This window comes from Zalophus californianus, chromosome 3, assembly GCF_009762305.2.
Source record: "Zalophus californianus isolate mZalCal1 chromosome 3, mZalCal1.pri.v2, whole genome shotgun sequence".
NCBI classification, from domain to species: Eukaryota; Metazoa; Chordata; class Mammalia; order Carnivora; family Otariidae; genus Zalophus; species Zalophus californianus.
Window position 1 is genome coordinate 93,711,143 of NC_045597.1, and position 26,838 is coordinate 93,737,980.

Consider the following 26,838-nt stretch of genomic DNA (forward strand, 5'->3'; position numbering starts at 1 on the left):
TGATTATCGTTTATCATCAAATATCTGTGTAGGAAGAGAGTAGAGCCACTGAGTAATCACCAGGTCTGTTCTCTCCAGGTGCCACCTATACAGGTTGTACCACATGTCCGCTCAGCACCTAGAAATGGAGAAAAGTATGCCTTCTAAAGCTGCACAGAGCTACACAGACAGAAAGAAGGTCAATTCCATACAGGCCAAAGTCCACTGTGTTTATTCAAGGAATTCTGGGGACAGAAAGAAGGGGCTTAACAGTCCACCAAAACACCACTTGATAAGAATTCTAGACTAAAGTATTATCTGCACAACCTCAGATAAGTGAAGGTCAGCAAGACAAACACATCTCACACATTATGCCGACAGTACCTGAAATAGCTAAATTCTAAAACTGGAACAAGAATAGCCTCTTCCCTTAACTCAGTGAGCTCAGATTTGCTATCAAGGGAACAGACTGCTGCAGCCTCCAGGTGTGCACCTGTAACACATTTACTCTGTGTTCCACTAGACAATAAAGTGTTTTCTAAGCTTTGGATCTAACATCTACATTTCCATTTCCATTCAGTGTTGTCTTTAAATGCCATAAACTTCAACTAATCAAGTTATTTTCTTTATGGTACAGATTTTAGTTTCAATCTTTTTTGAATGTAGTTTCACTTAAGTGTATGCCAAAGCAATAACAGCGTAAATGAAGGGTTAAACTGTTCAGAATTGGTACACATCACATCACCTCAGATTCCACTGCTAAAGGCAAGTCACACCCGAGCCTGATATCAACTGAGCAAGAAAGTACAATCCTCTTAAAACAAAGGCAGGAAACAAATGGCATGAAAACCCATACATGACAAATTATATCAACTGACACTGAATCATCCTTGCATTTCTGAGAATAAACTCCACCTGATCATAATGTATTACTTACACTTTTAATAGGCTGCTGAATACTGTGTGCTGACAATTAGGATTTTTACATAGAGAACAAAGGAAGTTTAAACAATATATGTAGAACCAATACAAGCTATCAAATCAACTTTTTAAAAAGGCAAAAAAAAAAAAAAATACCGCTTCTCAGCCTTTTGGCTAAGATCAAGTGTAAAAAGGCAAAAAAAAAAAAAATTATTACTGACCTGTTTAAAGTTCATTTTCCTTCTTTTCCAAGTAAAGGGAAATGCTATCTTTGTTTCCCCTTTCCTGAAGCATGACAGAAGTGTCTACAATCTAGATAATTCATTCTTCTCTAAGAAGTTAATGGACCAGGGGCACCTGGGTGGCTCAGTCAATTAAAATTAAGCGCCAACTCTTGATTTCAGCTCTAAGGCATGATCTCAGGGTCATGAGATCAAGCCCTGTGCACTCAGCACAGAATCTGCTTAAGTAAGATTCTCTCTCCTCCCCTCTGTCCTTGCCCCCCCCCCCCAAAATAAGCAAAGAACAAAACAAAACAAAAACCCTGATGGACCAGTTAAAATTCTAAGCTCTAAATATGAAGCTTGAAAAACTTCACCAAACAGAGGTCACTAACATAGACCAGAGGGTTAAATCATGGTCCTGAGATTTATTTTGTTTGGCCCAGACTATATTTTTCTTATTCTTTAAAAAAATTTATTATGAAATATTCATAGGAAGTTACAATAGTGAGAGGTCCTGTGTACCCATCCCCATCTTCCCCCAATGCTTACATCTAACATTACTATAGTATAATATTAAAATCAGGAAACTGACCTTGGTGTAATGTTACATATCATTTTACTACACAAGTTTGGATGTCTGTAACTAACACCACTATCACTATAAAGAAATATTCTATTAACAAAAAAAATGCTCACATCACTCCTTGATAGTAAATGTAATATAGTAATATACACTTGCCCCCCCACCTCTAATTTCTTTAAACCTTGGCAACCATTAATGTGATCTCCACAATTTTGTCTTTTCAAGAATGTTATATAAGTGGAATTATAAAGTATGTGACCTTTTGAGATTGGCTTTTTTCACTCATCAAAATGCCCTTGAAATCCATCCAAGTTGTTTTGAGTATTCACAGAATCAATAGATATTGCTTTTCTATTGTGTTGAACAGTGTTCACAGTTGATTTAATCATCAAACAACTACAGGACCTTTTGGCTTTTTCAAGTTTTTTTTTTTTTTGCTATTACAAATATAGTTGCTACGAATAATCATGCACAGGCTTTTGTGAGGAAGTAAGTCTTCACTTCTCTGGGATAAATGGCCATGCATATAAATGCTGAATTATATGGTAAATGTGTGTTTAGTATTTTAGGAAACTGCCAGATTATTTTCCATAGTGGTTGTAACATTTTTATATTCTAAATACCAGTATATGAGAGATCCAGTTTCTCCACATCCTCAGTAGCATTTGAAGTTGTCACTATTTTTTGTTTTAGTTATTCTAACACATGTGTGATGACGACATCTCATCAAGGTCTTAATCTGCATTTCCCTGATACCTAGTGATGGCTAACGTCTTTTCATGTATTGGTCTACCATCTGTATATTCTCTTTGGTGAAATGACTCTTCATGTCTTCTGTTTTCTAACTGTTGAGTTTAGGAATTCTTTATACATGCTAGATCGAATTCCTGGTCAGATATGTGGTTTGCAAGTATTTTCTCCCAGTGTGTAACTTGGCTTTTACCCTCTTAACTGAGTCTTTCTCAGAGCAGAAGGTCTTAATCTTGGGGCACCTGGGTGGCACAGTCAGTTGGGTCGCCAACTCTTGGTTTCAGCTCAGGTCATTATCTCAGGGTCCTGGGATCGAGCCCCGAGTCAGGCTCTGTTGCTCAACACGGAGTCTGCTTACCCACTCCCTCTGTTCCTCCCCTGGCTCATGCTCGTTCTCTCTCTCACTCTCTCTCACTCTAAAGTAAATTTTAAAATCTTAAAAAAAAAAAGAGGGTCTTAATCTTGATAAAGTCCATTTTATCAATTTTTTTAATGGATTGCTTTTCGTGTCCCATCAATAACTTCTCCAAGCCCTAGGTCCCAAAGATCTTCTCCTGTGTATTTACCTCTATGTTCTATTGTCCTACAGTTTGTATTTGTGTTCATTATCTATTTTGAGTTAATTTTTGTACAAGTATAACGTTTAAGCCAAGATTGATTTTTTTGTCTGACAGCACCATTATTGAGACTGTCCTTCTTCCATTTAATTATTTTGGCATCTCTATCAAAAATAAGTTGCTCAGACTTGTGCAAGACCACCTCCAGGCTCCTGTCTTCCGCTGATCTGTGTGTCTATTGCTGTGCTAATACCACAGTCTTGACTACAGTAGTTTTAAATCTTGAAGACCAGCGGAGTGTTTGCTCCCACTTTATCCCTTTTTCAAAATTGTTTCTAGATATTTTAGTTCTTTTGCCTTTCCAAATAAATCTTATTAAAATGTGGTCTATATCTATAAAAGATTTTGCTGGAATTTTGATGCAAACTGCATGAAACTTGAAGATCAACTACAGAAGAACTGATACCTTTACTTTGTTGAGTTTTCTAATCCATGTACATGATATGTCTCTCCATTTATTTAGTTCTTTTTCACGAGCTACACTACATTTTAAAAGAAATTTTTTAAATGGAAGATTTAACCTACAAATCCAACCAGCTTCTCTTGAAATATCTAAAGATAAATCCAGCAATGTTATTTGGAAACAAATGGCTACAGCTAGATAGTCACTGCCCCTCCACCCTCTTTTTGAATAGAAAAGGGATATGCTCCCCAGTTCACCGTAATTCCTCTACCAATACTTATTAATGTTCAACAGTCTGTTACACGTCAGCTCCAATTTATCATTATGCTGTATTTCTCTGTATCTATCTCTATTAAAAATGGGAAATGAAAACATATCAAATATGCAGCATCATTTAGAAAAAAAATGAGAAAAAACATAGTTCTTCTTGGAAGTACATAACACTCCTATGTCTTTTAAGACGTACTCCAACTTGGAGCACCTGAGTGGCTCAGACGTTAAGCATCGGCCTTCGGCTCAGGTCATGATCCCAGGGTCCTGGGATCGAGCCCCGCATTGGGCTCCCTGCTCCACAGGAAGCCTGCTTCTCCTTCTCCCACTCCCCCTGCTTGTGTTCCCTCTCTTGCTCTCACTGTCAAATAAATAAATAAAATCTTAAAAAAAAAAAAGATGTACTCCAACTTGCTTCCCTTCTTTTGTTCTACTGCTTGATCCCAGTAGACATTTGATTTTAAGACTGAAAATTATTCCTTCAAAATAAATCATACATGCTCTCTAGCAAATTATTACAGTTAATTTCTCAACTATTTTGCAAAGTCTTATTGCACCAACCTAAAACCAGTTAGTATCAAAAGAATTCTTTCTTGCCTGGCTCCAGATATGGTATTCCTTCCACACTGGAAAGATCTATTGTACAAGAGAACTACCCCAAATCATCATTTTTTTAAAAACATAATACTGGGAGTTCTGCTGTCATAAGGCAACTTTTTACACATACTGTTATTTTTATGAGACAGTGTTTCCCTAAGTCCTTCATCAAGAAATAGTACCATAACAATTTGTGTAGTCATGAGATTTAAACAAGGTTTCACCAATAGTACAGAAGAGATTATAAATTTTCAAAAACACTAATTATTGTCATAAAGACTTTAAGAAAACACATGCAAATTAATACCATCACCAGACTTCCTTTAAGCTACAGGTTATTTTGAAAGAAGGATTACTAAATAAGAGTCCACAGATGGGGTTCAGGAATACCTTAATTATCTATGTATATACACAGAATATTATGTATATGCACATTTTTCTACAGAAAGCATCAACAGGGGGCGCCTGGGTGGCTCAGTCATTAAGCATCTGCCTTTGGCTCAGGTCATGCATGATCCCAGGATCCTGGGATAGAGCCCTGCATCGGGCTCCCTGCTCCACGGAAAGCCTGCTGCTCCTGCTCCCACTCCCCCTGCTTGTGTTCCCTCTCTCACTCTGTCAAATAAATAAATAAAATCTTAGAAAAAAAGCATCCACAGATTTCATCATTATAACTCAAGGTTTAAGATCATCACTGAACTATAAAAAAAGACACTAAGTTAAATTTAGATTTGAAAACAGAGGATGGGGTAGTATTCTGCAGTCAACAAAAACAAGAGTAGCCATAAATCCTAGTATGCCAGAATAATACTCATTTACACCAACCCCTCATCCAGTAGGTCACCCTTGGCTCTCGAAAGTGGCTTGGTTTAAAAATAGACTCAAGAAACAAATAGCAAATCTGAATACACCAAGTAAAGAGATTGACTCAATAATCAAAAAAACTTCCCACAAAGAAAAGCCCAGGACCAAGACAGCTTCACTGGTGAACTCTACCAAATGCTGAAAGAAGAATTAACAACAACCCTTTGCAAGACCTTCCAAAAAATAGGAGGGAAGACTTCCCAACTCATCCTCTGAGGCCAGTACTGTTCCTACCAAACCAGACAAAGATATCACAAGGGAAAAAAAGCCCACAAAACTATAAACCATTATTCCTTATAAATACAGACACCAAAATCTTCAACAAAATACTAGCAAATCAAATCAAGCAACATATAAAAGGATTATACACCATGACCAAGTGGGATTTATCCCAGAAGAGCAAGGTTGGTTCAACATACCAACAAACAAAAAAACTATCAACATAATATACCATATTAACAGAATACAAGAGATAAACCATATGATCCTCTCAGTAGATGCAGAAAAAGCATGACAAAACCAACACCCTTTTGTGATAAAAACACTCAACAAAATAGAAATAAAAGAGAGCTTCCTTAAAGTGATAAAGGGCATCTATAAAAATCCCACAAGTAACATACTTAATGGTGAAATGCTGAACACTTTTCCCATGAGATCAGGAACAAGACAACAATGTCTGCTCTCTTGGGTGCCTGGGTGGCTCAGTCATTAAGCGTCTGCCTTCAGCTCAGGTCATGGGATGGAGCCCGGCATCGGGCTCCCTGCTCTGCGGGAGGCCTCCTTCTCCCTCTCCCATTCCCCCTGCTCGTGTTCCCTCTCTCACTGTGTCTCTGTCAAATAAATAAATAAAATCTTTAAAAAAAAAAAAAAAAAAGAATGTCTGCTCTCACCACTTCTATCCAACATTTTACTAAAGGTTCTAGCCAGGGCACTTGGCAAGAAACAGAAAAGAAATGAAGGACATTCAGATTAGGGTGTGCCTGCTGGCTTAGTGGAGCATGTGACTTGACTTCGGGATCCTGAGTTCAAGCCCACACTGAGCATAGAGCTCACTTAAAAAATAAAAATATAATGAAAATACATGAACACTGAATAATATACAGAACTGCTGAATCACTATATTGTACAACTGAAACTAATATAACACTGTATATATGTAGGGGTGCCCGGGTGGCACAGTCAGTTACGCTTGGTTTCAACTCAGGTTGTTATCTCAGGGTCTTGAAATTGAGCCCCGCATTGGGATCCATGCTTGGAGCAGAGTAGGCTTAAGACTCTCTCTCCCTCTCTTCCTGCCCCTCCCCACCCCGGCACGTGTACACGTTCTCTCTCTCAAATAAATCTTTAAATAAATAAATATATACATAAAATGGGAAAAGGATATGAATAGACAGTTCTCCAAAGAAGATATGTGAACACCCAATAAACATGAAAGGATATTCAACTCACTAGTCTTGAGGGAAGTTCAAGTCAAAACCATATGAGACCACTTCATACCAACTAAGACAGCTAGAATCAAAAAGAAAATATTGTGTTTGTGAAAGTATGGACAAATTAGAACCCTCACACATTGCTGGTAAGAATGTGGAATGGTACAGTCACTATGGAAAACAGTTTGGCAGTTCTTCAAAAAGTTAAAGAGTTACCTTAAGACCCAGCAAATCCACTCCTAGACACATACCCAAGAGAACTGAAACATATTCATGCAAAAACTTGTACACAAACACTAATAGCAGCACTATTCCTAATAGCCAAAATGAATGAACCCAAATGTCCATCAAGGAGTACATAAACAAAATGTGGTATATATTCATAGAAGGGAATATTATTCAGCCATAAGGACCAAGTATAGAGGGATGTTACAATATAAACCTTGAAAATATTATGCTAAGCACATTTCCAGACTCAAAAAGCTACGTATCATGTGATTCCATTTACATGAAATTTTCAAAATAGGCACATCCATACAAAGAGAAAGATTAGTGTTTGCCAGGGGCTGTGGGACAGGGGATATAGGGAGTGACTGGCAATGTGATGAAAATGTTCTGGAATTAAGACAGTGGTGATGGTTGCACAACTCTGAATATATTAAAAACCACTGGTGAATTTTATGATTTGTAAATTATATCTCGATTTTTTAAAAGTGGCCTACTTCAGGCAAAAGACTATATGGTCACCTGAAGTAAAACCAACTCTGTTTTCCTCAAGTGTATCTTCTCTCTTCCCTCTGATCCTCCTACCCTAAACCATACTTCTAGGGAGATAACTCTTCAATACTATTTCCAAATAAGTGCTTTACATACTCTTCTGTATTTATAAGGTAATTGGAATATAAGAAGCTTTCTCTTCCCAAATAATTCAGTCCAGAAGTAAGAAGGTAGTCTGGGCAATGCCAGAATCTGCGCAGGGAGAGGTTAGAGACTGATTCCATCCAAAGTGAGTGATCACTCAAGTAAACATACTAATGACAGACAAAGCCTGGTTTCTGTAGAAGAGAACTATAAATATGGGAGAGGAAAATACTACAGTAAGCCCTGTGGCATTGGACTGGAATTGGGAGTTATGGGTATGAATTCAATGTGTCAATTTACATAGACAGAAATAAATGTGAACATATATTCCCTAAATCTGAACACAAAACTAACTGGAAAACTGGCTAATTCTAGGGCTGGAACAGGGAAATACAATATGAACATGGAACATAATCTTGACCCAGAAAGTAAGGTAATACCCAAAGAATGATGAATGCATGTTAAAAGAACACAGAAGCCATCCTGAAGCAGCTCCCACTGGCCAAACCTGGGAAACTTTGAGCATCAAAAGAAATAACAGTAACAAATTATAACACATTGGGTAAGACAGGAATCCACTGGTTCATAATAAACCAGAAAATCTGATAAGGAAATCTCAAAGTAACTGCCCACAAGAAAGAAAGAAAGAAAAGAAAGAAAAGAAAGAAAAGAAAGAAAGAAAAGAAAGAAAAGAAAGAAGAAAGAAAAACTTAATTACAAAGAGAAAAAGAATATAATGGAGAGGTCTGGTAGATACTACCTTAATCAAGGTATCAAAGTTAGTATCAAGATACTTGGGTGGCTCTGTTGGTTAAGCGTCCAACTCTTGATTTCGGTTCAGGTCATGATCTCAGGGTTGTGAGATCAAGTCCCGCGCGTTGGGCTCCGCACTGGGCGTGGAGCCTCCTTAACATATTCTCTCCCATTCTCTCCCCCACCCCTCCTGCCCCTCCCCATCCTGTCTCTTAAAAAAAAAAAAAAGATTCAAAGTAAAAAGTTAGTATCACTGGTAATGGGACAAAATGAAATTAAATGTCACTTGATAGAATAAGAAAACACAGCATCACTTCACTTACCTTCCTGCCAAAGTGTCTAAGATTAACCTACTTCATGACCAAACATCAAACAAACCCAAACTGAGGGGCAGCCTATAAAAATTACTGACCTGTATCTTCAAAAGTGTAAAAGTCAAGGAAAGAATGAGGAACCACAGTATTCCAAGATGAAGGCAACTGAAGAAATCTGACAACTGAATGTAAAACATGATTCTGAACTAGACCTTTGGCTATAAAGGACACTGTACAGACAACTGGCAAAATATGAATGGAGTCTGAGGATTAGATGGTAGTAATGTCACAACGTCAACTTCCTGGTTTTGATGGTTGTACTGAGCTATACAGAATATTCTTGTAGGAAACATACACTAAAGAATTCGGGGGTGGGGGCGCCTGGGTGGCTTAGTAGGTTAGGCGGCTGCTTTCAGCTCAGGGCATGATCCCAGGGTCATGGGATCAAGCCCCACATCGGGCTCTCTGCTCAGCAGGGAGCCGCTTCTCCCTCTGCTGCTCTGCCTACTTGTGTGTGTGTGCTCTCTCTCTCTCTCTCTCTGTGTCAAATAAATGAATAAATCTTAAAAAAAAAAAAAGAATTCAGGGGTGATGAGACATCTGCAACTTTCTCAAATGGTTCCACAAAGATAGTTATTTACGCTGTTCTTGCAACTTTTCTGTAAAGATGACATTTCAACTACAAAATTCAATGTGTATGTCAACATAAAATGAGCCGGTATAAGCAAAAGTAAACAAGAGCAAACTCAGATTTTATGTATTCATAGGAAGAAAAGTAAATGCATAATTCCAGTCATACCTATTTTGGACTTATCTGAAATGACCAATAAACTAAACTTTAACATACTAACTTTACATATATAGGCACACATATGATATATTCAAGATTGAAATGTAACATGTAATTCCTTGATTTTTTAAGGTTTTTATTTTAATTACAGTATAATTAACATACAGTGTTATATTAGTTTCAGGTGATATATAGTGATTCAACAATTCTGTACATTATTTAGTGCTTATTGTGGTAAGTGTACTCTTTAATCCCTAGCACCTATTTTGCCCACCCACCTCCCCTCTGGTAACCATCAGTTTGTTCTCTATATTTTTAAAGATTTTACTTATTTATTTATTTGAAAGAGAGAAAGAGAGAGATCACGAGCAGGGCGGAAGGGTAGAGGGAGAAGTAGACTCCCCACTGAGCAGGGAGCCCGATGTGGGACTCGATCCCGGGACTCCAGGATCATAACCTGAGCCGAAGGCAGTTGCTTAACCAACTGAGCCACCCAGGCGCCCCATACCACCTCTTTAACCATTCATCTGTCACTGGACATTTGGGCTGCTTCTATAATTTGACTATGCAATAAACATAGAGGTGCATATAACCTCTGAATTAGTGTTTCTGTACTCTTTGGGTAAATACCCAGTAGCGTAATTCCTGGATCATAAGGTAGTTTCATTTTTATTTTTTTGAGGAACCTTAAACTGTTTTCCACAATGGCTGCAACAGTTTGCATTCCCACTAACAGTGCGGAAGTGTTCCTTTTTCTCCACACCCTCAGCAACACATGTTTTTTGGTTTTTATTTTAGCCATTCTGACAGGTGTGAGGTGATATCTCATTGTAGGTCTGATTTGCATTTCCCTGATGGTAAGTGATGGTGAGCATCTTTTCATGTGTCTGTTGGTCATCTGGATGTCTTCTTTGCAGAAATGTCTGTTCATGTCTTCTGCCCATTTTTTAATTGGATAATTTGTTTTTTAAGTTTTGAGCTGTATAAGTTCTTTATATATTTTGGATACTATCCTTTTATCAGATATGTCATTTGCAAATATATTCTTCCATTCAGTAGGTTGCATTTTAGTTATTTATTTCCTTCACAATGCAGAAGCTTTTTATTTTCATGTAGTCCCAATAGTTTATTTTTGCTTTTTTCCCCTGCTTCTGGAGACATATCTAGAAAAATGCTGTTATGGCTGATGTCAGAAAAATTACTTGGGCTCTCTTCTAGGATTTTTATGGTTTCAGGTCTCATATTTAGGTCTTTAATCCATTTTGAGTTTAGTTTTGTGTATGATTTAAGGAAGTGACCCAGTTTCGTTCTTTTGCATGCAGCTGTCCAATTTTCCCAAAACCATTTGTTGAAGAGACTGTCTTTTCCCCATCACATATTCTTGCCTCTTTTGTCAAAGACCATATAACTGTGGGCTTGTTTCTGGGCTTTTTATCCTGTTCCATTGATCTTTGTGTTTGTTTTTGTGCCAGTGCCATGCTGTGTTGTTTACTATAGCTTTGTAGTGTAACTTGAAATCTGGAATTGTGATACCTTTAACTTTGTCTTTCTTTTTCAAGAGTGTTTTAGCTATTTGGGGTCTTCTGTGGTTCCATACAAATTTTAGGATTATTTGTTCTAGTTCTGTAAAAAATGCTGTTGATATTTTGATAGAGATTGCATTAAATCTGATTACTTTGTGTAGTATGGACACTTTAACAATATTTGTTCTTCCAATCCATGAGCATGGAATGTCTTTCCATTTCTTTGTGTTGTCTTCAATTTCTTTCATCAATGTTTTATAGTTTTATGTTTTATAGTGTACAGGTCTTTCACCCCCTTGGTTAAGTTTATTCCTAGGTATTGGTGCAATTGTAAATGAAACTGCTTTCTTAATTTCTCCTGTTGCTGCTTCATTATTAGTGTAGAGAAATGCACTAACAGTTTTTTGGTGGAGTCTTTAAGGCTTTCTATACATAATACCCTGTCATCTGCAAATAGTTAAAGTTTTACTTCTTCCTTACCAATTTGGATGCCTTTGGGTGACTGGGTGGCTCAGTTGGTTAAGAATCTGCCTTCAGCTTGGGTCATGATCTCAAAGTCATGGGACTGAGCCCCGCATAGGGCTCCCTGCTCAGCGGGGAGTCTATTTCTCCCTCTCCCTCTGCCCCGTGCTTGTGCTTTCTCTTTCGCTCTAACTCAAATAAATAAAATCTTAAAAAAAAAAAAAAAAATTTGGATGCCTTTTATTCCTTTTTCTTACCTGATTGCTAGGACTTCCAGTACTATGTTGAATAACAGCAGTGAGAGTGAACATCTTTGTCTTGTTCCTGATTTTGGAGAAAAGCTCTCAGTTTGTCAACACTGAGTATAATGTTAGTTGTGAGTTTTTCATATATGGCCTTTATTATTTTGAGATGTGTTCCCTCTAACCCTACTTTGTTGAAGGTTTTTATCATGAATGGATGTTGTATTTTGTCAGATGCTTTTTCTGCATCTACTGAAACGATCAAATGGTTTTTACCCTTTTTCTTACTGATATGTATCACGTTGATTGATATACCAATATTGAACCACCTTTGCATCCCAGGAATAAATTCCAAGTGATTGTGGTGAATGACGTTGGATTTGGTTTGCTAATACTTTGTTGAGGATTTTTGCATCTCTTGTTCATCAGAAATATTGCCCTGCAGTTCTCTTTTTATGTAGTGTCTTGATCTGGTTTTGGTCACTTTTTTACCCTGCCTCAACATTCTTTGGATTCTACACTAATGTCTACACACTAAATATGACAAAAAGACATGAAAATCATAGGACTAACTTACTTTACACAGATGATCCTGGCCAAACACTTCACTTGATCAAGTTCACTATCTTCACCAATAAACTGAACTGTTTGCAAAGTATCAATTTTGTTTCATTCTGGGGTTAAATTTGGCCACATGACAAATACCTGAGAGTCTTTTCTATGCTACTGATGTCATAAAATTGTAGAATTATGTGAGTCAGCACTTTAAGAATATCTAAAATTTTATCTAGAGGTCATTTTTTGAATAGCTTTCATCTACCAGCTATTGTTCTTCCAGTTCAACTCACATAAGGTATTTCGGTGACAGCAAAAACAGAAAGTAAATCTTACTAAAATTTAATCTTAATGCCTAGATTTCTTGGCTTGGGAAAGATAAACTACAACTAAAAAGAACAGGTATTAAAAGTTCTAAGGTGGGGCACCTGGGTGGCTCAGTAGGTTGGGTGTCTGCCTTTGGCTCAGGTCATGATCGCAGTGTCCTGGAATCGAGCCCCGCGTCAGGGTCCCTGCTCAATGGGGAGTATGCTTCTCCCTCTCCCTCTGCCACTCTCCCTGCTCATTCTCTCTCAAATGAATAAATAAAATCTTTAAAAAAAGAAAAGTTCTAGGGCGCCTGGCTGGCTCAGTCAGAGGAGCATGTGATTGTGTTCTTGATCTCGGGGTCATGAGTTCAAGCCCCATGTGGGCTGTAGGATTACTTAAATAAATAAAACTTTAAAGAAAAAAAAAAGAGTTCTAATATTGGCTTTACTAAAAACTCGTTATGACCAGAAAAAAGTACTATATGTGTATCAAATGAGGGAAAAAATATTAATGGATCTAGTAATTCAGTAATTACTGATATTAACAAAGAGCAAATAATACAACTTAGCAATGTCTACATGTCTATTTCTTTCCGCAATTACAATAGTCCCCCCCTTATCTGTGGGAGATACATTCCAAGACCCCTAGTGGATGCCTGAAACCACAGATAGTACCAAACCCAATATATACTGTATTTTTTTCTATACATACTTATAATAAAGTTTAATGTATAAATTAGGCACAGTAAAATATTAATAACAATAAACTAGAACAATTTTAACAATATACCATAACAAAATTTTGTGAATGTGGTCTCTGACAGTATCTTATTGAACCGTACTCACCCTTCTTTTTGTGATGCTATGAGATGATAAAACACCTACATGATGAGATGAAGTGAGAGGAATGGTGTAGGCATCGTGATGTAGCGTTAGGCTACCAATGACCTTCTGACAACATGTCAGAAGGAAGATCATCTGCTTCCAGACTGGGGTTGAACACGGGTAACTGAAACCATGGAAAGTGAAACCATGGAAAGTGAAATCATGGATAAGGAGAGACTACTGTATTTACGTATCCTAAGGAAAGAAGGTACCTGAAACTTAACGTTGGCATATTTCTACCTCTTTTCCTTCACAACCCCTCAAAAAAAGGGAAGCTATGAATTATTTATCCCTAACATCATTTATTTTTTCATTGACTGTAAGACTGTAATTCTATTATTTGAAAGATGACTGATAAATAATATTAAACTCAACAGTCAACCAGGCCTTTATATCAAACTAAGCAGTGCACAAGAATTTAATTTGATAAATGTTTCATGTGTCTACTACATGTTGGGCAACACAGTAAGTAAGACGAATTCCCTGCCCTCAATGGGTTTAGTCTAATCGGAGAGAAATAACATTAAAATGAAAAATAAAAGAAATACCTCCTATACAAACTCCACCCAGAGATGAGAACTCTGAAACTATGGGAAACAGCTTTGCAAATTTTTTTATGTATATATGTGTATATATATCTTTTTTTTTTAAATAGAAAAACTCAAATATATTGTTCTGTAACCCTTTTCTCTACATTATTCTATGTCAATTAGTATATTTTAAAAATCACCATTTTTAATGAGCTGCAGAGTATTCCATTGTATGGGTGTGCCAAAATTTAGCCAGTACTCTGTTGCTAAATGTTCATACTTAAATTCTTTTAACTCAGGAAGGGGGACTAGGGGTATGGAAATCAGAGAAAAAAAAAAACTACAGCTAGCATTATTAAGAGCTGTAAATTTAGTCAAGATGTTCTATAAAGCCAACTAAGGAGTTCATCTCCAAAAGATGTGAGTTTTTAATAGTATCTTATGGAGGCATTCTAGTTAATTTATTAATCACACCAAATGAATGAATGCCCCACTCCAAAAAGAACTTGAGAATTCTTATATATTGTTCCTATGAGTCCTAGATACTACAATTAGTGTGTCACTAAACACACACACATTAACATACACACTCCTCCATCACAGACTTCCAGAACACAGAGCTTAATGTCTTGATAGCCTTTTCTCTACCCCCTCCCCCTCCCTGCTACTGTGAATATCCTATTCCAGGCCTTAACATTACTTTTATCCCCAGTATTTGCAATGACACTTTCTGACTTCAATCTCTGCCTGTTCCAAATAATCCTATACAATATTTCCATATAATACTTCCTGAAGCAAAATATAACCTCCTTGCTAAAAAAAAACCCTAATCCCAATTCTTAGAGAATAAATATTGCCCGTCTATTATTTAATACTTTTGGTATTCGGTTTGGCCAATAATCCGCCTTCCAATCTTATCTACTACTTTCACTCAAACACCCTCCAGTCAAATTCTAGTACAGTACTCAGATCTTTGAAAAACCTCCAACTTCCTACTGTATCACATATACATTTCTCTCATCTGAAATGCACATGGTCAAAGAACATTTATAGAATCAAAGATCAGGAAGGGATCTTGAAGATAACCTAGTCTACTCTCCTTAATTTGCAAATGAGTAACTTCTATCACTTACACAAGAACCCACAAAACTCCCATTTTAGCACCCTTTCCATTACACAGTGGTTCTCAAACTTTAGTATGCCCAACTACCAACCCAGGGGTTATTAAAAAGACAGAATTTCCGGGGCACCTGGGTGGCTCAGTTGGTTAAGCGCCTGCCTTTGGCTCAGGTCATGATCCTGGAGTCCCAGCATTGAGTCCCACATGGGGCTCCCTGCTCAGCAGGGAGTCTGCTTCTCCCTCTGACCCTCTCCCCTCTAGTGCTCTCATATTCTCTCTCTCTCAAATAAATTAAAAAAAAAAAAAAAAAAAAAAAAAAAAAAAGACTTCCTAGCCTCAACTGCAAAGATCATTCTCTAATAATACGGGCTAGGACCAGGAATCATGTTTTTAACAAGCACTTCAGGTTACTTTTTTTTTTTTTTAAGATTTTATTTATTCAGGTTATTTTGAAGGGGTCAAAGCTTCAGACCATAATAAGAAAATCAGAAAAGAGAATGCAGTAAGAATATGTAGCCTTGCAGCACTTAGCATGTCATCTGAAATTTTCCATTTCTACCCCCACATTGGAAACTCTAAAAAAACAGCTACTCACTGCTACTTGTGCAGAATCCATAAATCTCAGTCCAAAATAGTCACTTTCAATAAGGTCCAAATGGTACATTATCTGATCAAAGAGCTCTTGTCCTTTGGCTTTTTTCTGAAATAGTAAGAAAACAAATTAATCAATAAATGACTCACAAGATCAACAAGGCTGAACTGAAGATGGTTTTAGTTATATAAGATCTAGGGGTGCCTAGGTGGCTCAGTCAGTTGAGCATCCAACTCTTGATTTCAGCTCAGGTCATGATCTCAGGGTCCTGAGATCAAGCCCCACATTGGACTCCATGCTCAGTAGGGAGTCTACTTGAGATTCTCTCTGTCCCTCCCCTGGCTCATGCACACACTTTTCTCTAATAAATAAATAAATCTTTATAAGATTTATTTAAAAAAACATTACTTGCAATACCAAAAATACTACCATATATCAGGTAACGTGTAAGATACTATAATTTTCCAATAAACTACTTAAGGCCAAAAGAGAATTTGTGATCTATATGCACTTTTGCAGAAAGTGTTACTTCCAATCAACCAACAAACATCACCTTGTACTAAACATTGTACGGGGAAACGCTTGTCAATTTTTAGTCTCTAATTCAAAGGAGCTTTATAATGTGATTGGAAAGAAAAAACACAAGAAAACTTAGAACACTGAAGTATGAATCATGTGAAACTATATACTTGCCAACAGATTTTAGAGATGAGATAGTCACAGAGACTAGAATCATCGGTGAAAACTTGGGAGATCAGCCTTAAAATGGAAAAGAATGTAAGGTAGGAAATAGCAAAAATAAAAATAGAAAGTGGGAGGAAATATGGCACAGTGAAAAAATATGGACATCAATGGAGAAGATACCAAATGGGGAGGGAGGGTCAGTAATAAGCAAAGAAACCTGTTTGGAAAAAGCAGTTTTCAAAGTGTGGTCTCAGGACCCAAAGGTTCCCCCAGATAACTTTCAAAAGATCCACAAGGTCCTAGGATTCTCCTCATGTAACTCAATCAAAATAATATATTGCAACAGAGTAAATGCAGAAGCAGAAAAGTATGTTCTGCTAAGTATGTTCTCCTAAGTATGTTCTCTTAGACCAGACATTAAAGAGATAGGCAAAAGTGCGTAAGACAATGCTACGCTTCTCACTAAATTATTTTTTTGTTTAGTGAAATAGTTGTTTTTCACAAATACTTGTATGTTAAAAGAAAAAAAAAATACTTGCATGTTACCAGGGCGCCTGGATGGCTCACTGGGTTAAGTGTCTGACTTTGGCTCAGGTCATGATCTCAGGGTCCTGGGATCCAGTCCTGCGTCAAGCTCCCCACTCATCGGGGAGTTGGCTTCTCCCTCGCTCTGCCCGCACCCCGCCCCATGCTCTTGCGTGCGCGTGCACACTCTAATAAAATAAAATCTTTTTTAAAAAAATACTTGTTTGTTACTTATGTTATAACTTCCAAGGGGTAGATTACTGCTGGTTTAAAATTAACCAATAGATAAATGTTTAATTTTCCAGTTTTAATTTCTAATAAGGTAACTATCAATAGATACAACCCACTTAAGCAAAAGCATTGTTGGGATCTCAATTTTCAACGATTTTCATACACATCCTACCCATGCCCCTCCTCCTATGTAATTTTAAATTATGATTTAGGATGTTTCTTGTAAAATATATATATGCACATACACATACCACACACACTTTTTTTTTTACTGAATCATCAATCTCTGCCTTTTAATGGACATCTTTATTTCAATTTGTATTTTTGCATTTCCTGCACTTTTTACCACCTTTCTTTCTGATAAATAAAAGTGCTAACCAAATATCCCTTTACCAAGAGAAGAACTTTATCACGCCCTCATGCCCATGATCTCCCCTCCATCCAATCCTCATGTTTATGAACATACTTTCTCTTATTTCTTTTCTCTGGTTGTGGCTAATTTTTTTTAAGACAACAATCTTTATTTTAGTATTTTGAGCATTCTTTACACTCTTACATGTATACATTACATATATCTAATAGCATCTGCTAGATTTGTTTCTCCACTCATCTGAGTTCTTCCTACAGAAATGTTCCCCATGTGGGACTTTGTATGGCTAATCTTTAAAGGTCTTCTATGTTTGAGAATAGTTTAATCATGTTTATACTTGAATGACAATTGTCTCCTTACAAAAATTCAAGGTTCAAAGTTACTTTCTTTCAATACTCTCTTCAATATTCCAAATGTATTAACTTTTTCTTGCAGCTTATGTTACTGTTGAAAAGTACGATGACAATTTGAATTCTGGTCCTTAAAATGTTATTAATTCTCTTGGTAGTAAGCTTTTAGACTTCTCTAACTCTGATAGTCTTAAATTTCAATATAATGTATCTAGGTGTGTTTTGTTTTGTTTTTCCTTAACTGTATTTGCTATTCTATTGGGCTTTTAAATCTGCGATCTTTTATCTCCCTTTAATTCTGGGAAAACAATTTATTTCAAGTATTCTTCCTCTATTTTTTCCTCTATTTTAAAATTCCTACCTAAGTGCTGGCACTTCTACTTTCTTTTTCTTAAACATATGTTCATTTAATACAATTACTCTGAAAATTATGGTTTATTTGTCCATTTAACAAATACTTAACATGGAAAAAAGTTCAGAAAGCTTTAGTAATATGACAAAAATTGCATGGCTAAAAAGTGACAGGCTAGAATTTGAATTCTGCTGTCTCCCAAGCTCCAATTCCCTAAGGGTTACATACCACAACGAGATTTTACCTTGAATGTCGCCTCTCAGATCAGTTAGATACCCCCACCTTATTACAGCCTTGTCTCTAACTTGTTAATAAAATTACTCTCGATGCCTAGGTTCTCCAACTACATGGAAACTTCCGGTACACTGACCCCACTTATTAACATTCATCAGCTTCCATTTCCCCTTTTTAACATAACGTGAAATTTGTCATTTTAGCATATAGAATTCAATGCCATTAAATATATTCCCAACGTGTACAACCATCACCATATTCATTTCCAGAACTTTTCATCATACCAATCAGAAACTCGGTACCCATTAAACAACCATTCCTCACACTCCCTCCGTTCAATCCCTAATAACCTCTTTCCTACTTTCTGTGGCTTGTGAAATTGCCTAGTCTACATATGTTACAAATCATACAATCTATGTCCTTTTGTGCCTGGCTTATTTCACTTAGCATAATGTTTTCAAAGTTCATCCATGTTACAGCAGGCTCCAAAATTTCATTCCTTTTTATTTTTTTTTAAAGATTTTATTTATCCATTTGACAGAGAGAAACACAGCGAGAGAGGGAACACAAGCAGAGAGAGTAGGAGAGGGAGAAGCAGGCTCCCCACTGAGCAGGGAGCCCGATGTGGGGCTCGATCCCAGGACCCTGGGATCATGATCTGAGCTGAAGGCAGATGCTTAACGACTGAGCCACCCAGGCGCCCCTCATTCCTTTTTAAAACTGAATAATATTCCATGCGTGAGGTGAGTGGAGCCAGAGTTGAGACCAGAGGCCGAACTCGGGATCTGACAAGATGGCCAGGCTGCCCCGCAGGATTATCAAGGAAACCCAGCGTTTGCTGGCCGAACCAGTTCCTGGCATTAAAGCAGAACCAGATGAGAGCAACGCCCGTTATTTTCATGTGGTCATTGCTGGCCCCCAGGATTCCCCCTTTGAGGGAGGGACTTTTAAGCTTGAACTATTCCTACCAGAAGAATACCCGATGGCAGCCCCTAAAGTACGTTTCATAACCAAAATTTATCATCCCAATGTAGACAAGTTGGGAAGAATATGTTTAGATATTTTGAAAGATAAGTGGTCCCCAGCACTGCAGATCCGCACAGTTCTGCTATCAATCCAGGCTTTGTTAAGTGCTCCCAATCCAGCTGATCCATTAGCAAGTGATGTAGCAGCGCAGTGGAAGACCAACAAAGCCCAAGCCATAGAAACAGCTAGAGCATGGACTAGGCTATATGCCATGAATAATATTTAAAATCGATCTGATCATCAAGTGTGCATCACTTCTCCTGTTCTGCCAAGACTTCTCGCTTTTTTGTTTGCATTTAATGGACACAGTCTTAGAAACATTACAGAATAAAAGCCCAGACATCTTCAGTCCTTCAGTGATTAAATGCACATTAGCAAATCTATGTCTTGTCCTGGTTCACTGTTGTAAAGCATGAGCAGAGGCTAGAAGTACCAACTGGATTGTTGTGAAACGTTTAAAAGCAGTGGCCCTTCTCTGCTTTTATTCATTTCCCCCATCCTGGTTTAAGTATAAAGCACTGTGAATGAAGGTAGTTGTCACAGTTAGCTGCAGGGTGTGGGTGTTTTTATTACTTTTTTTGAGGAGGAGAGGTTGTTTTATTTTAATTTTATGGGCTCCTTTCCCCCTTTTTATGGTCATCTAATTGCATTGGTTAAAAGCAGCTAAGCAGTTCTTCAGAATATGCTCTCTAGCCAAGTCTAACTTTATTTAGACGCTGTAGATGGACAAGCTTGATTGTTTGAACCAAAATGGGAACATTAAGCAAACATCACAGGCCTCACTAATAATATTGTTGACTTTGCAGTCAAGGGTAGAATCCTTCCTTCAAGAAAAAAAGCTTGGGACTATTTTGTATGGCTTGTCTGGAAACTTGTGTAAATCTTATGTTTTAGTAAAATATTTTTTGTTATTCTAAAAAAATAAAAATAAAATAAAAGTGAACAATATTCCATTGTAAGTATATACCATGTTGTTTATCCGTTCATCTCTTGATGAACATTTGAGTTGTTTCCACTTTTTGGCTACCGTGAATACTGTTATAAACAATGGCATACAAGTATCTGTTTGAGTCCCTGCTTTCAATTATTTTGGGTATATACTTAAGAGTGGAATATGATAATTCTATGTTTAACTTTTGAGAAACTGCCCAACTGTTTTCCGTAGTAGCTGCACCATTTTGCATTCCTACCAGCAATGCATAACGTTCCAATTTCTCTACATCCTACCCAACATCTGTTATTTTCTGGTGTTGTTTTGCTTTGTTTTGTTTGATACAACCATCCTAATGCATGTGAAAGGGTATCTCATGTGATTTTGATTTGCATTTCCCTAATGCCTACTGATGTTGAGCATACTTTCATGTGCCTATTGTGCATTTGAATATTTTCTTTTCTTTTTTTTAAGATTTTTTTTTTTTTTTTTTAAGATTTTATTCATTCATTTGAAGCTCCAACGTGGGGTTTCATCTGAGGATCCGGAGATCATGAGCTGAGCCAAAGGCAGACACTTAACCATCTAAGCCACCAAGGTGCCCCCCCCTTTTTTAATAAAGATTTTATTTATTTGTCAGAGAGAAAAAGAGAGTGAGCACAAGCAGGGGGAGTGGCAGGCAGAGGGAGAAGCAGGCTCCCCACTGAGCAGGGAGCCCAACATGGGGCTTGATCCCAGGACCCTGAGAACACGACCTGAGTCAAAGGCAGACGCTTAACCGACTGAGCCACCCAGGCGTCCCAAGCATTTGCATATTTTCTTTGGAGAAGTATCTATTCAAGCCCTTTGCACATTTAAAAGAAAAATTTTATTAAAGTATAGTTGACATATAATATTAAATTAGTTTCAGGTGTACAACAGTGATTCAACGATTATATAAAGTACAAAAGCTCACCACAATAAGTGTCGTTACCATCTGTCACCATACAAAATTATTCCAGTATTACTGACTATATTCCCTATGCTCTACTTTTTATCACCCTAACTTGTTTATCTTGATCCCCTTTACCTATTTTAGCCACCCTCCTTACCCCACCACAAATTCAATTTTCAGCTGCATCTAGAACATCACTTGCTGCTTATATTCTTCTTTTCCTTCCTCCTAACAAATTATTCCAGGTTACCACCTCTTTCAAACCCGATCCTCACTTCACATCCTGGTTTCTGAAGATTAAGACCAACAAGATATTACCTTTTCATCAGCCTTCCATCTTTCCCAGCATAAAATGGTAGTCTTTTCTAGAATGTTCACCCTACAATCTCTGTGTATATAAACCAATTCCCGAGAAACATTTTTCTTATTCATTTAACAAACTCAGATCTCCCTATCCAGCCATTCTCTAGCTGCTGTTCTTTCCTTCCTTCCTTTTACTACCAAATCTCATGGCAATCCCCCAACTTCCCTTCATGCACTTTCCCAACAACTAAACACTATTTATTAAGCACCTACTAGGTACAAGGGACTATGCGAAGTCCCAAAAATAAGATTATCCCCAACAATTCCTTTAAACCCTCTACATCTGGCTTCCAAACACACCATTCCACTGAAGTTCCTTTTTCCACTTCATTCTTTTACTCCTCTCTCAATGACAGCTGACTATGCTCTCACAATCTTCCACACAATCAATATCACCCACCTCCACCAGGGCTGAATTGTACCTTACTCAGTTCTAATATTTATTAGAACTCTCCCTCCACATGTACTAAACATTCCTTTTGCTGCAGTCTCCGTGCCACTATTAGTCTACAGGCCCACTGTCTTGTGCCTTTGCTACTATACAGTCTCCAGGATTTTTTTTCCTACAAAGAATCAACAGGGCGCCTGGGTGGCTCAGTTGGTTAAGCGACTGCCTTCAGCTCAGGTCATGATCCTAGAGTCCCTGGATCGAGTCCTGCATCCGGCTCCCTGCTCGGCAGAGAGTCTGCTTCTCCCTCTCACCCTCCCCCCTCTCATGTGCTCTCTCTCTCATTCTGTCTCAAGTAAATAAATAAAATCTTAAAAAAAAAAAAAAACGAATCAACAAAACTCTAAATCATGTCTCTTGAGTACTAAAAAACCTTATTTATTTTTAAGATTTTATTTACTTATTTATTTGATAGAGAGACAGTGAGAGAGGGAACACAAGCGGGGGGTGGGAGAGGGAGAAGCAGGCCTCCTGCTAAGCAGAGAGCCCGATGCGGGGCTCAATCCCAGGACCCTGGGATCATGACCTGAGCCGAAGGCAGACACTCAATGAATGAGCCACCCAGGCACCCATCCATGCATTTTTTTAAAATAGCTTTGAGATATAATTCACATACCGTACCATTCACCCATTAAAAGTACAAAATTCAAAGGTATATTCACAGATATGTACAACCATCACAATTTTGGAACATCTTCATACCTCGAAAAGAAGCCTTGTATCTTTTAGTTATTGCCCCAACCACCATTCCTACCAACCCCTCAAGTCCCTACCCAACTGCCCTTAGCAACCACTAAACCACTGATCTTTTTTTTTTCCTATAGATTTCTTTATTCTGGATTTTCGTATGAATGGAATCATATAAATATGGGGTCTTTTGTCACTGGCTTCTTTCACCTAGCACAAGTTCACCCATGTAGCATGCATCAGTACTTCATTTCCTTCATGGCCAAATAATATCCTGTTATATGAATATAACACATTTTATTTATACATTCATCTTTTGACAAATAGTTGGGGTTTTTTTCCTATCTTTAGGAGAGTAAAAATAACATTGTTATGACTATCTGTAAGTTTTTGTCTAAACATATGTTTTCAATTCCCTTAGATATGTACCTAAAAGTAGAATTGCTAGGTCACATGGTAACTATGTTTAATCACTTGAGGAACTGCCAGGCTATATTCCCAAGCAGCTGCACAACTTTATACTCCTGCTGAAAAGTATAAGAAGGTTCAGATTTCTCCACATTCTTACCAACACTTAGTATTATCTGACTTTTTATTTTAATCTTCCTAGTTAGTATGTAGTATCTCATTGTGGTTTTGATTTGCGTTTCTCTGATAACTAAGGATGTCAAGCATCTTTTCATGTACTTATCAGCTATTTGTATATCTTACGTGCAGAAGTATACCTTATATTCAGATCCTTTGCCCATTTTTAAATTGGGTTATTTGTCTTTTTATTATTGGGTTGTAACAGTTCTTTATATATTCTAGACACAAATGCTTATCAAATATGTAATCTGCAATCCATTCTGTGTGAGAACCTTTTCACTTTCTTGATAATGGTCTTTGAGACACAAAAGTTTTTAATTTTTATAAAAGTCCAACTTATTTTTTTCTTATTTTGTTATTCATGTTTTCAGTGTCATATCTAAAAAACTGGTGCCAAATCCAAGGTAATGAAGATTTGTCCCTATTTTTTATTCTATGAGTTTTATAGTCTTAGCTCTCATGTTTAGGTCTTTGATCCATTTTGAGTTAATTTTTGTATACGGCATGAGCTAAAGTTCCCACTTCACTTCATTCTTTTGCATATGGCTATCTAGTTCTCCTAGCACCACTTGTTGAAAAGACTATTCTTTCCCTCACTGAATGGCTCTGGGACCCTTATCATAAATCAAGTGATCATAACCAAAGCAATTTTAAGGAAGAACAAAGCTAGAGATCTCACAATTCCAGATTTCAAACTATACTACAAAGCTAATGTTAATAAAAACAGTATGGTACTGGCACAGAAACAAACACATAAATCAATGGAACAGGATAGAGCCCAGAAATAAATTCAACCTTATATGGCCAATTAATCTACAATAAAGGAAGCAAAAATACACACCAGGGAAAAGATAGTCTCTTCAATGGATGGTGTTGGGAAAACTGGACAGCTATATGCAAAAGAATGAAACTGGGACTTAACTATAAGACCTAAAACCATAAAACTCCCAGAGGAAAATACAGGCAGAAATCTCTTGGACCCTGGCCCTAGCAATATTTTTCTGGATAAGTCTCCTCAGGCAAGGGAAACAAAACAAAAATAAACTATTAGAACTACATCAAAATGAAAAGCTTCTGCACAATGAAGGAAACCATCAACAAAATGAAAAGGCAACCTACTGAATGGGAAAAGATATTTGCAAATGACACATCCAGTAAGAGGTTAATATCCAAAATATATAAAGAATTCACACAACTAAATACCAAAAACAAAACAAAACAAAAAACCCACAAATAATTCAATTAAAAAACAGGGAGAGGACCTAAACAGACATTTTTCCAAAGACATACAGATGGCCAACAAACACATGGAAAGAAGCTCAACAACACTCATCATCAGGGAAATGCTAATCAAAACCACAGTGAGATATTACCTCACACCAATCAGAATGGCTAGTATCAAAAAGACAAGAAATAAGTACTGTGGAGGATGTGGAGAAAAGGGAACCCTCATGCACTGTTGGCAGGAATGTAAACTGGTGCAGCCACTACGGAAAACAGGACAGTTCCTCAAAAAATTAAAAACAGAAATACCATACAATCCAGTAATTCCACTGCTGAGCATTTATACAAAGAAAACAAAAATGCTAATTCAAAAAGATAAACGCACCCTTATGTTTACTGCAGCATTATTTACAATAGCCAAAATATGGAAGCAACCTAAGTGTCCACAGATAGATGAATCAATAAAGATGTGGTGTATATATACAAAGGAATACTACTCAGCCATAAAAAAAAAGAATGAAATCTCGCCATCTGCAACAACATGGATGGATCTAGGAGGTATTAAACTAAGTAAAATGAGTCAGACAAAGACAAATACCATGTGATTTCACTTACACGCAGAATCTAAAAAACAAATGAACAAAACACACACACACAAAAGAGATTTATGAATACAGAGAATAAACTGATGACTGCCAGAGGAGAGGTAGGTGGGGGGATAGGCCAAATAAATGAAGGGGATTAAGAGGTACAAACTTCCAGTTATAAAATAAATAAATCACAGTGATGAAAATACAGCATAGGGAATATAGTCAATAATATTATAACAACTTTGTATGGTGACAGATGGTAACTACTTATCATGGTGAGCATTTCATAATGTATATATAATTGCCCCATCACTGTGTTGTACACCTGAAACTAATATAATATTGTATGTCAACTATATTTCAAATGAACGCTAGAAAATTTTTTTTTATTTTTTTACTTCTAAAGATTTTATTTATTTATTTGAGAGAGAGAGAATGAGAGATAGAGAACACGAGAGGGGAGAGGGTCAGAAGGAGCAGCAGACTCCCTGATGAGCAGGGAGCCCGATGTGGGACTCGATCCTGGGACTCCAGGATCATGACCTGAGCCGAAGGCAGTCGCTTAACCAAGTGAGCCACCCAGGCACCCGATATATTAAGATTATTATCAATTGATTAACCAAACATTTTTTATTAATTTAAAACTTGGGAGATGCAGAATGTTAAAAGACTATTTACTAAACAATACTAAGTTCATAAATTAAAGTTTCTGTGGCATTTCCAAAGAGAAAATTTAAAAATCAGATAGTTAGAAATTTCTAACCTGATGCTTTTATCATTCACTGAAAGGCATTAGGCATTCTCATGGTAATTTGTTCCTTAAAAGGGGGGGGAGCAAGCAAGTAGAAGGTACTTATATCCCTCCCCCAGTTTTAAGAGGAAGACAGAAGGAAGAAAATGACCATTGCTACTGGTATATTTTAATCTTAAGTCCATATATCTAAATTATCTATTTAATCACTGATAATCACTTACATATTGCCTGGGCAATCATCTTAGTTCCACAATGGCTCACTATGATCACTAGTGACCTTAATCCCAGTGGGAAAGGAGTATGTGTTTCATCCAATTTCCAAAATCAATTCTAAATCCTCTTTTGGAATCATACTAGACTGGTTGAGAAACTAAATCATAAAAAAAAAAAAAAAGGGAAAACTTTTTTAGAAATTAATATTCCTCTGGTCTACTTTTGTCTGTTAGTAAAACAGTTTCGCTGGCAGGCCAATGCCCATTTTAAACTCATGCAAGCATCTAGAATTAGAGCCTAACTCTAGGATTTCACCTGCAGAGCTGAAAAGGCAATTGATCTAGTTCCACAAAAAGTCAAATTTAAAACTCTTGGCTTTTTCACTGCAATTGTCTACATATGAGGTCAGCTAGCACTTCTGGCCTTGATCAAGCATCACATCCACCCTACTGAGCATACCAAGCATAGGAAACCATTCTGTACCAGTCACTAGCCATTTGTTCCACTACTTTAAAACCTCATGCTGTTTCTCCTCCACACTACACTGCCTCTTTAAAAAGATCCTTTACCAAGTCTACTTTCCTAGTATTTCCTAGCCTCTCCATCCACAACCCTGAGACTGCATACTTCAAACATTAGGTAATAAGAAACTTCTTTCCAGTCTCTTACACAGCAATCTCGAGCTTTTATCACATATCCAATGATATTTTAATGGAATAGTACACATAACCCTTAAGATACTTATCAAGAAAGAAATGAAT

General features: G+C 37.1%; 2 protein-coding genes across 11 annotated transcripts in view; one reads left to right on the plus strand and one right to left on the minus strand.

Annotated features, from left to right (window-relative positions):
• Positions 1 to 26,838, minus strand: part of EPB41L5 (erythrocyte membrane protein band 4.1 like 5) — a 145,912-nt gene that overhangs the window by 109,466 nt on the left and 9,608 nt on the right. For 9 of the 10 annotated variants that reach the window (XR_003519120.2, XR_003519121.2, XM_027589459.2 and 6 more), the window contains one exon: positions 15,577 to 15,681. Coding sequence is in view for 8 of the 10 variants with exons in the window: in XM_027589459.2 (XP_027445260.1) it covers positions 15,577 to 15,681 (105 nt within the window). In the remaining 2 variants the exon portion in view is untranslated. Of the gene's footprint in view, positions 1 to 13,292; positions 13,456 to 15,576; positions 15,683 to 26,838 lie in introns of those variants that run through there. The other variant, XM_027589460.2, reaches the window with a different exon arrangement.
• On the plus strand, positions 19,113 to 19,571 carry LOC113919777 (ubiquitin-conjugating enzyme E2 N-like). Its single transcript, XM_027589463.2, has one exon. The coding sequence runs from the start codon at positions 19,113 to 19,115 to the stop codon at positions 19,569 to 19,571; it is 459 nt and encodes a 152-aa protein (XP_027445264.1).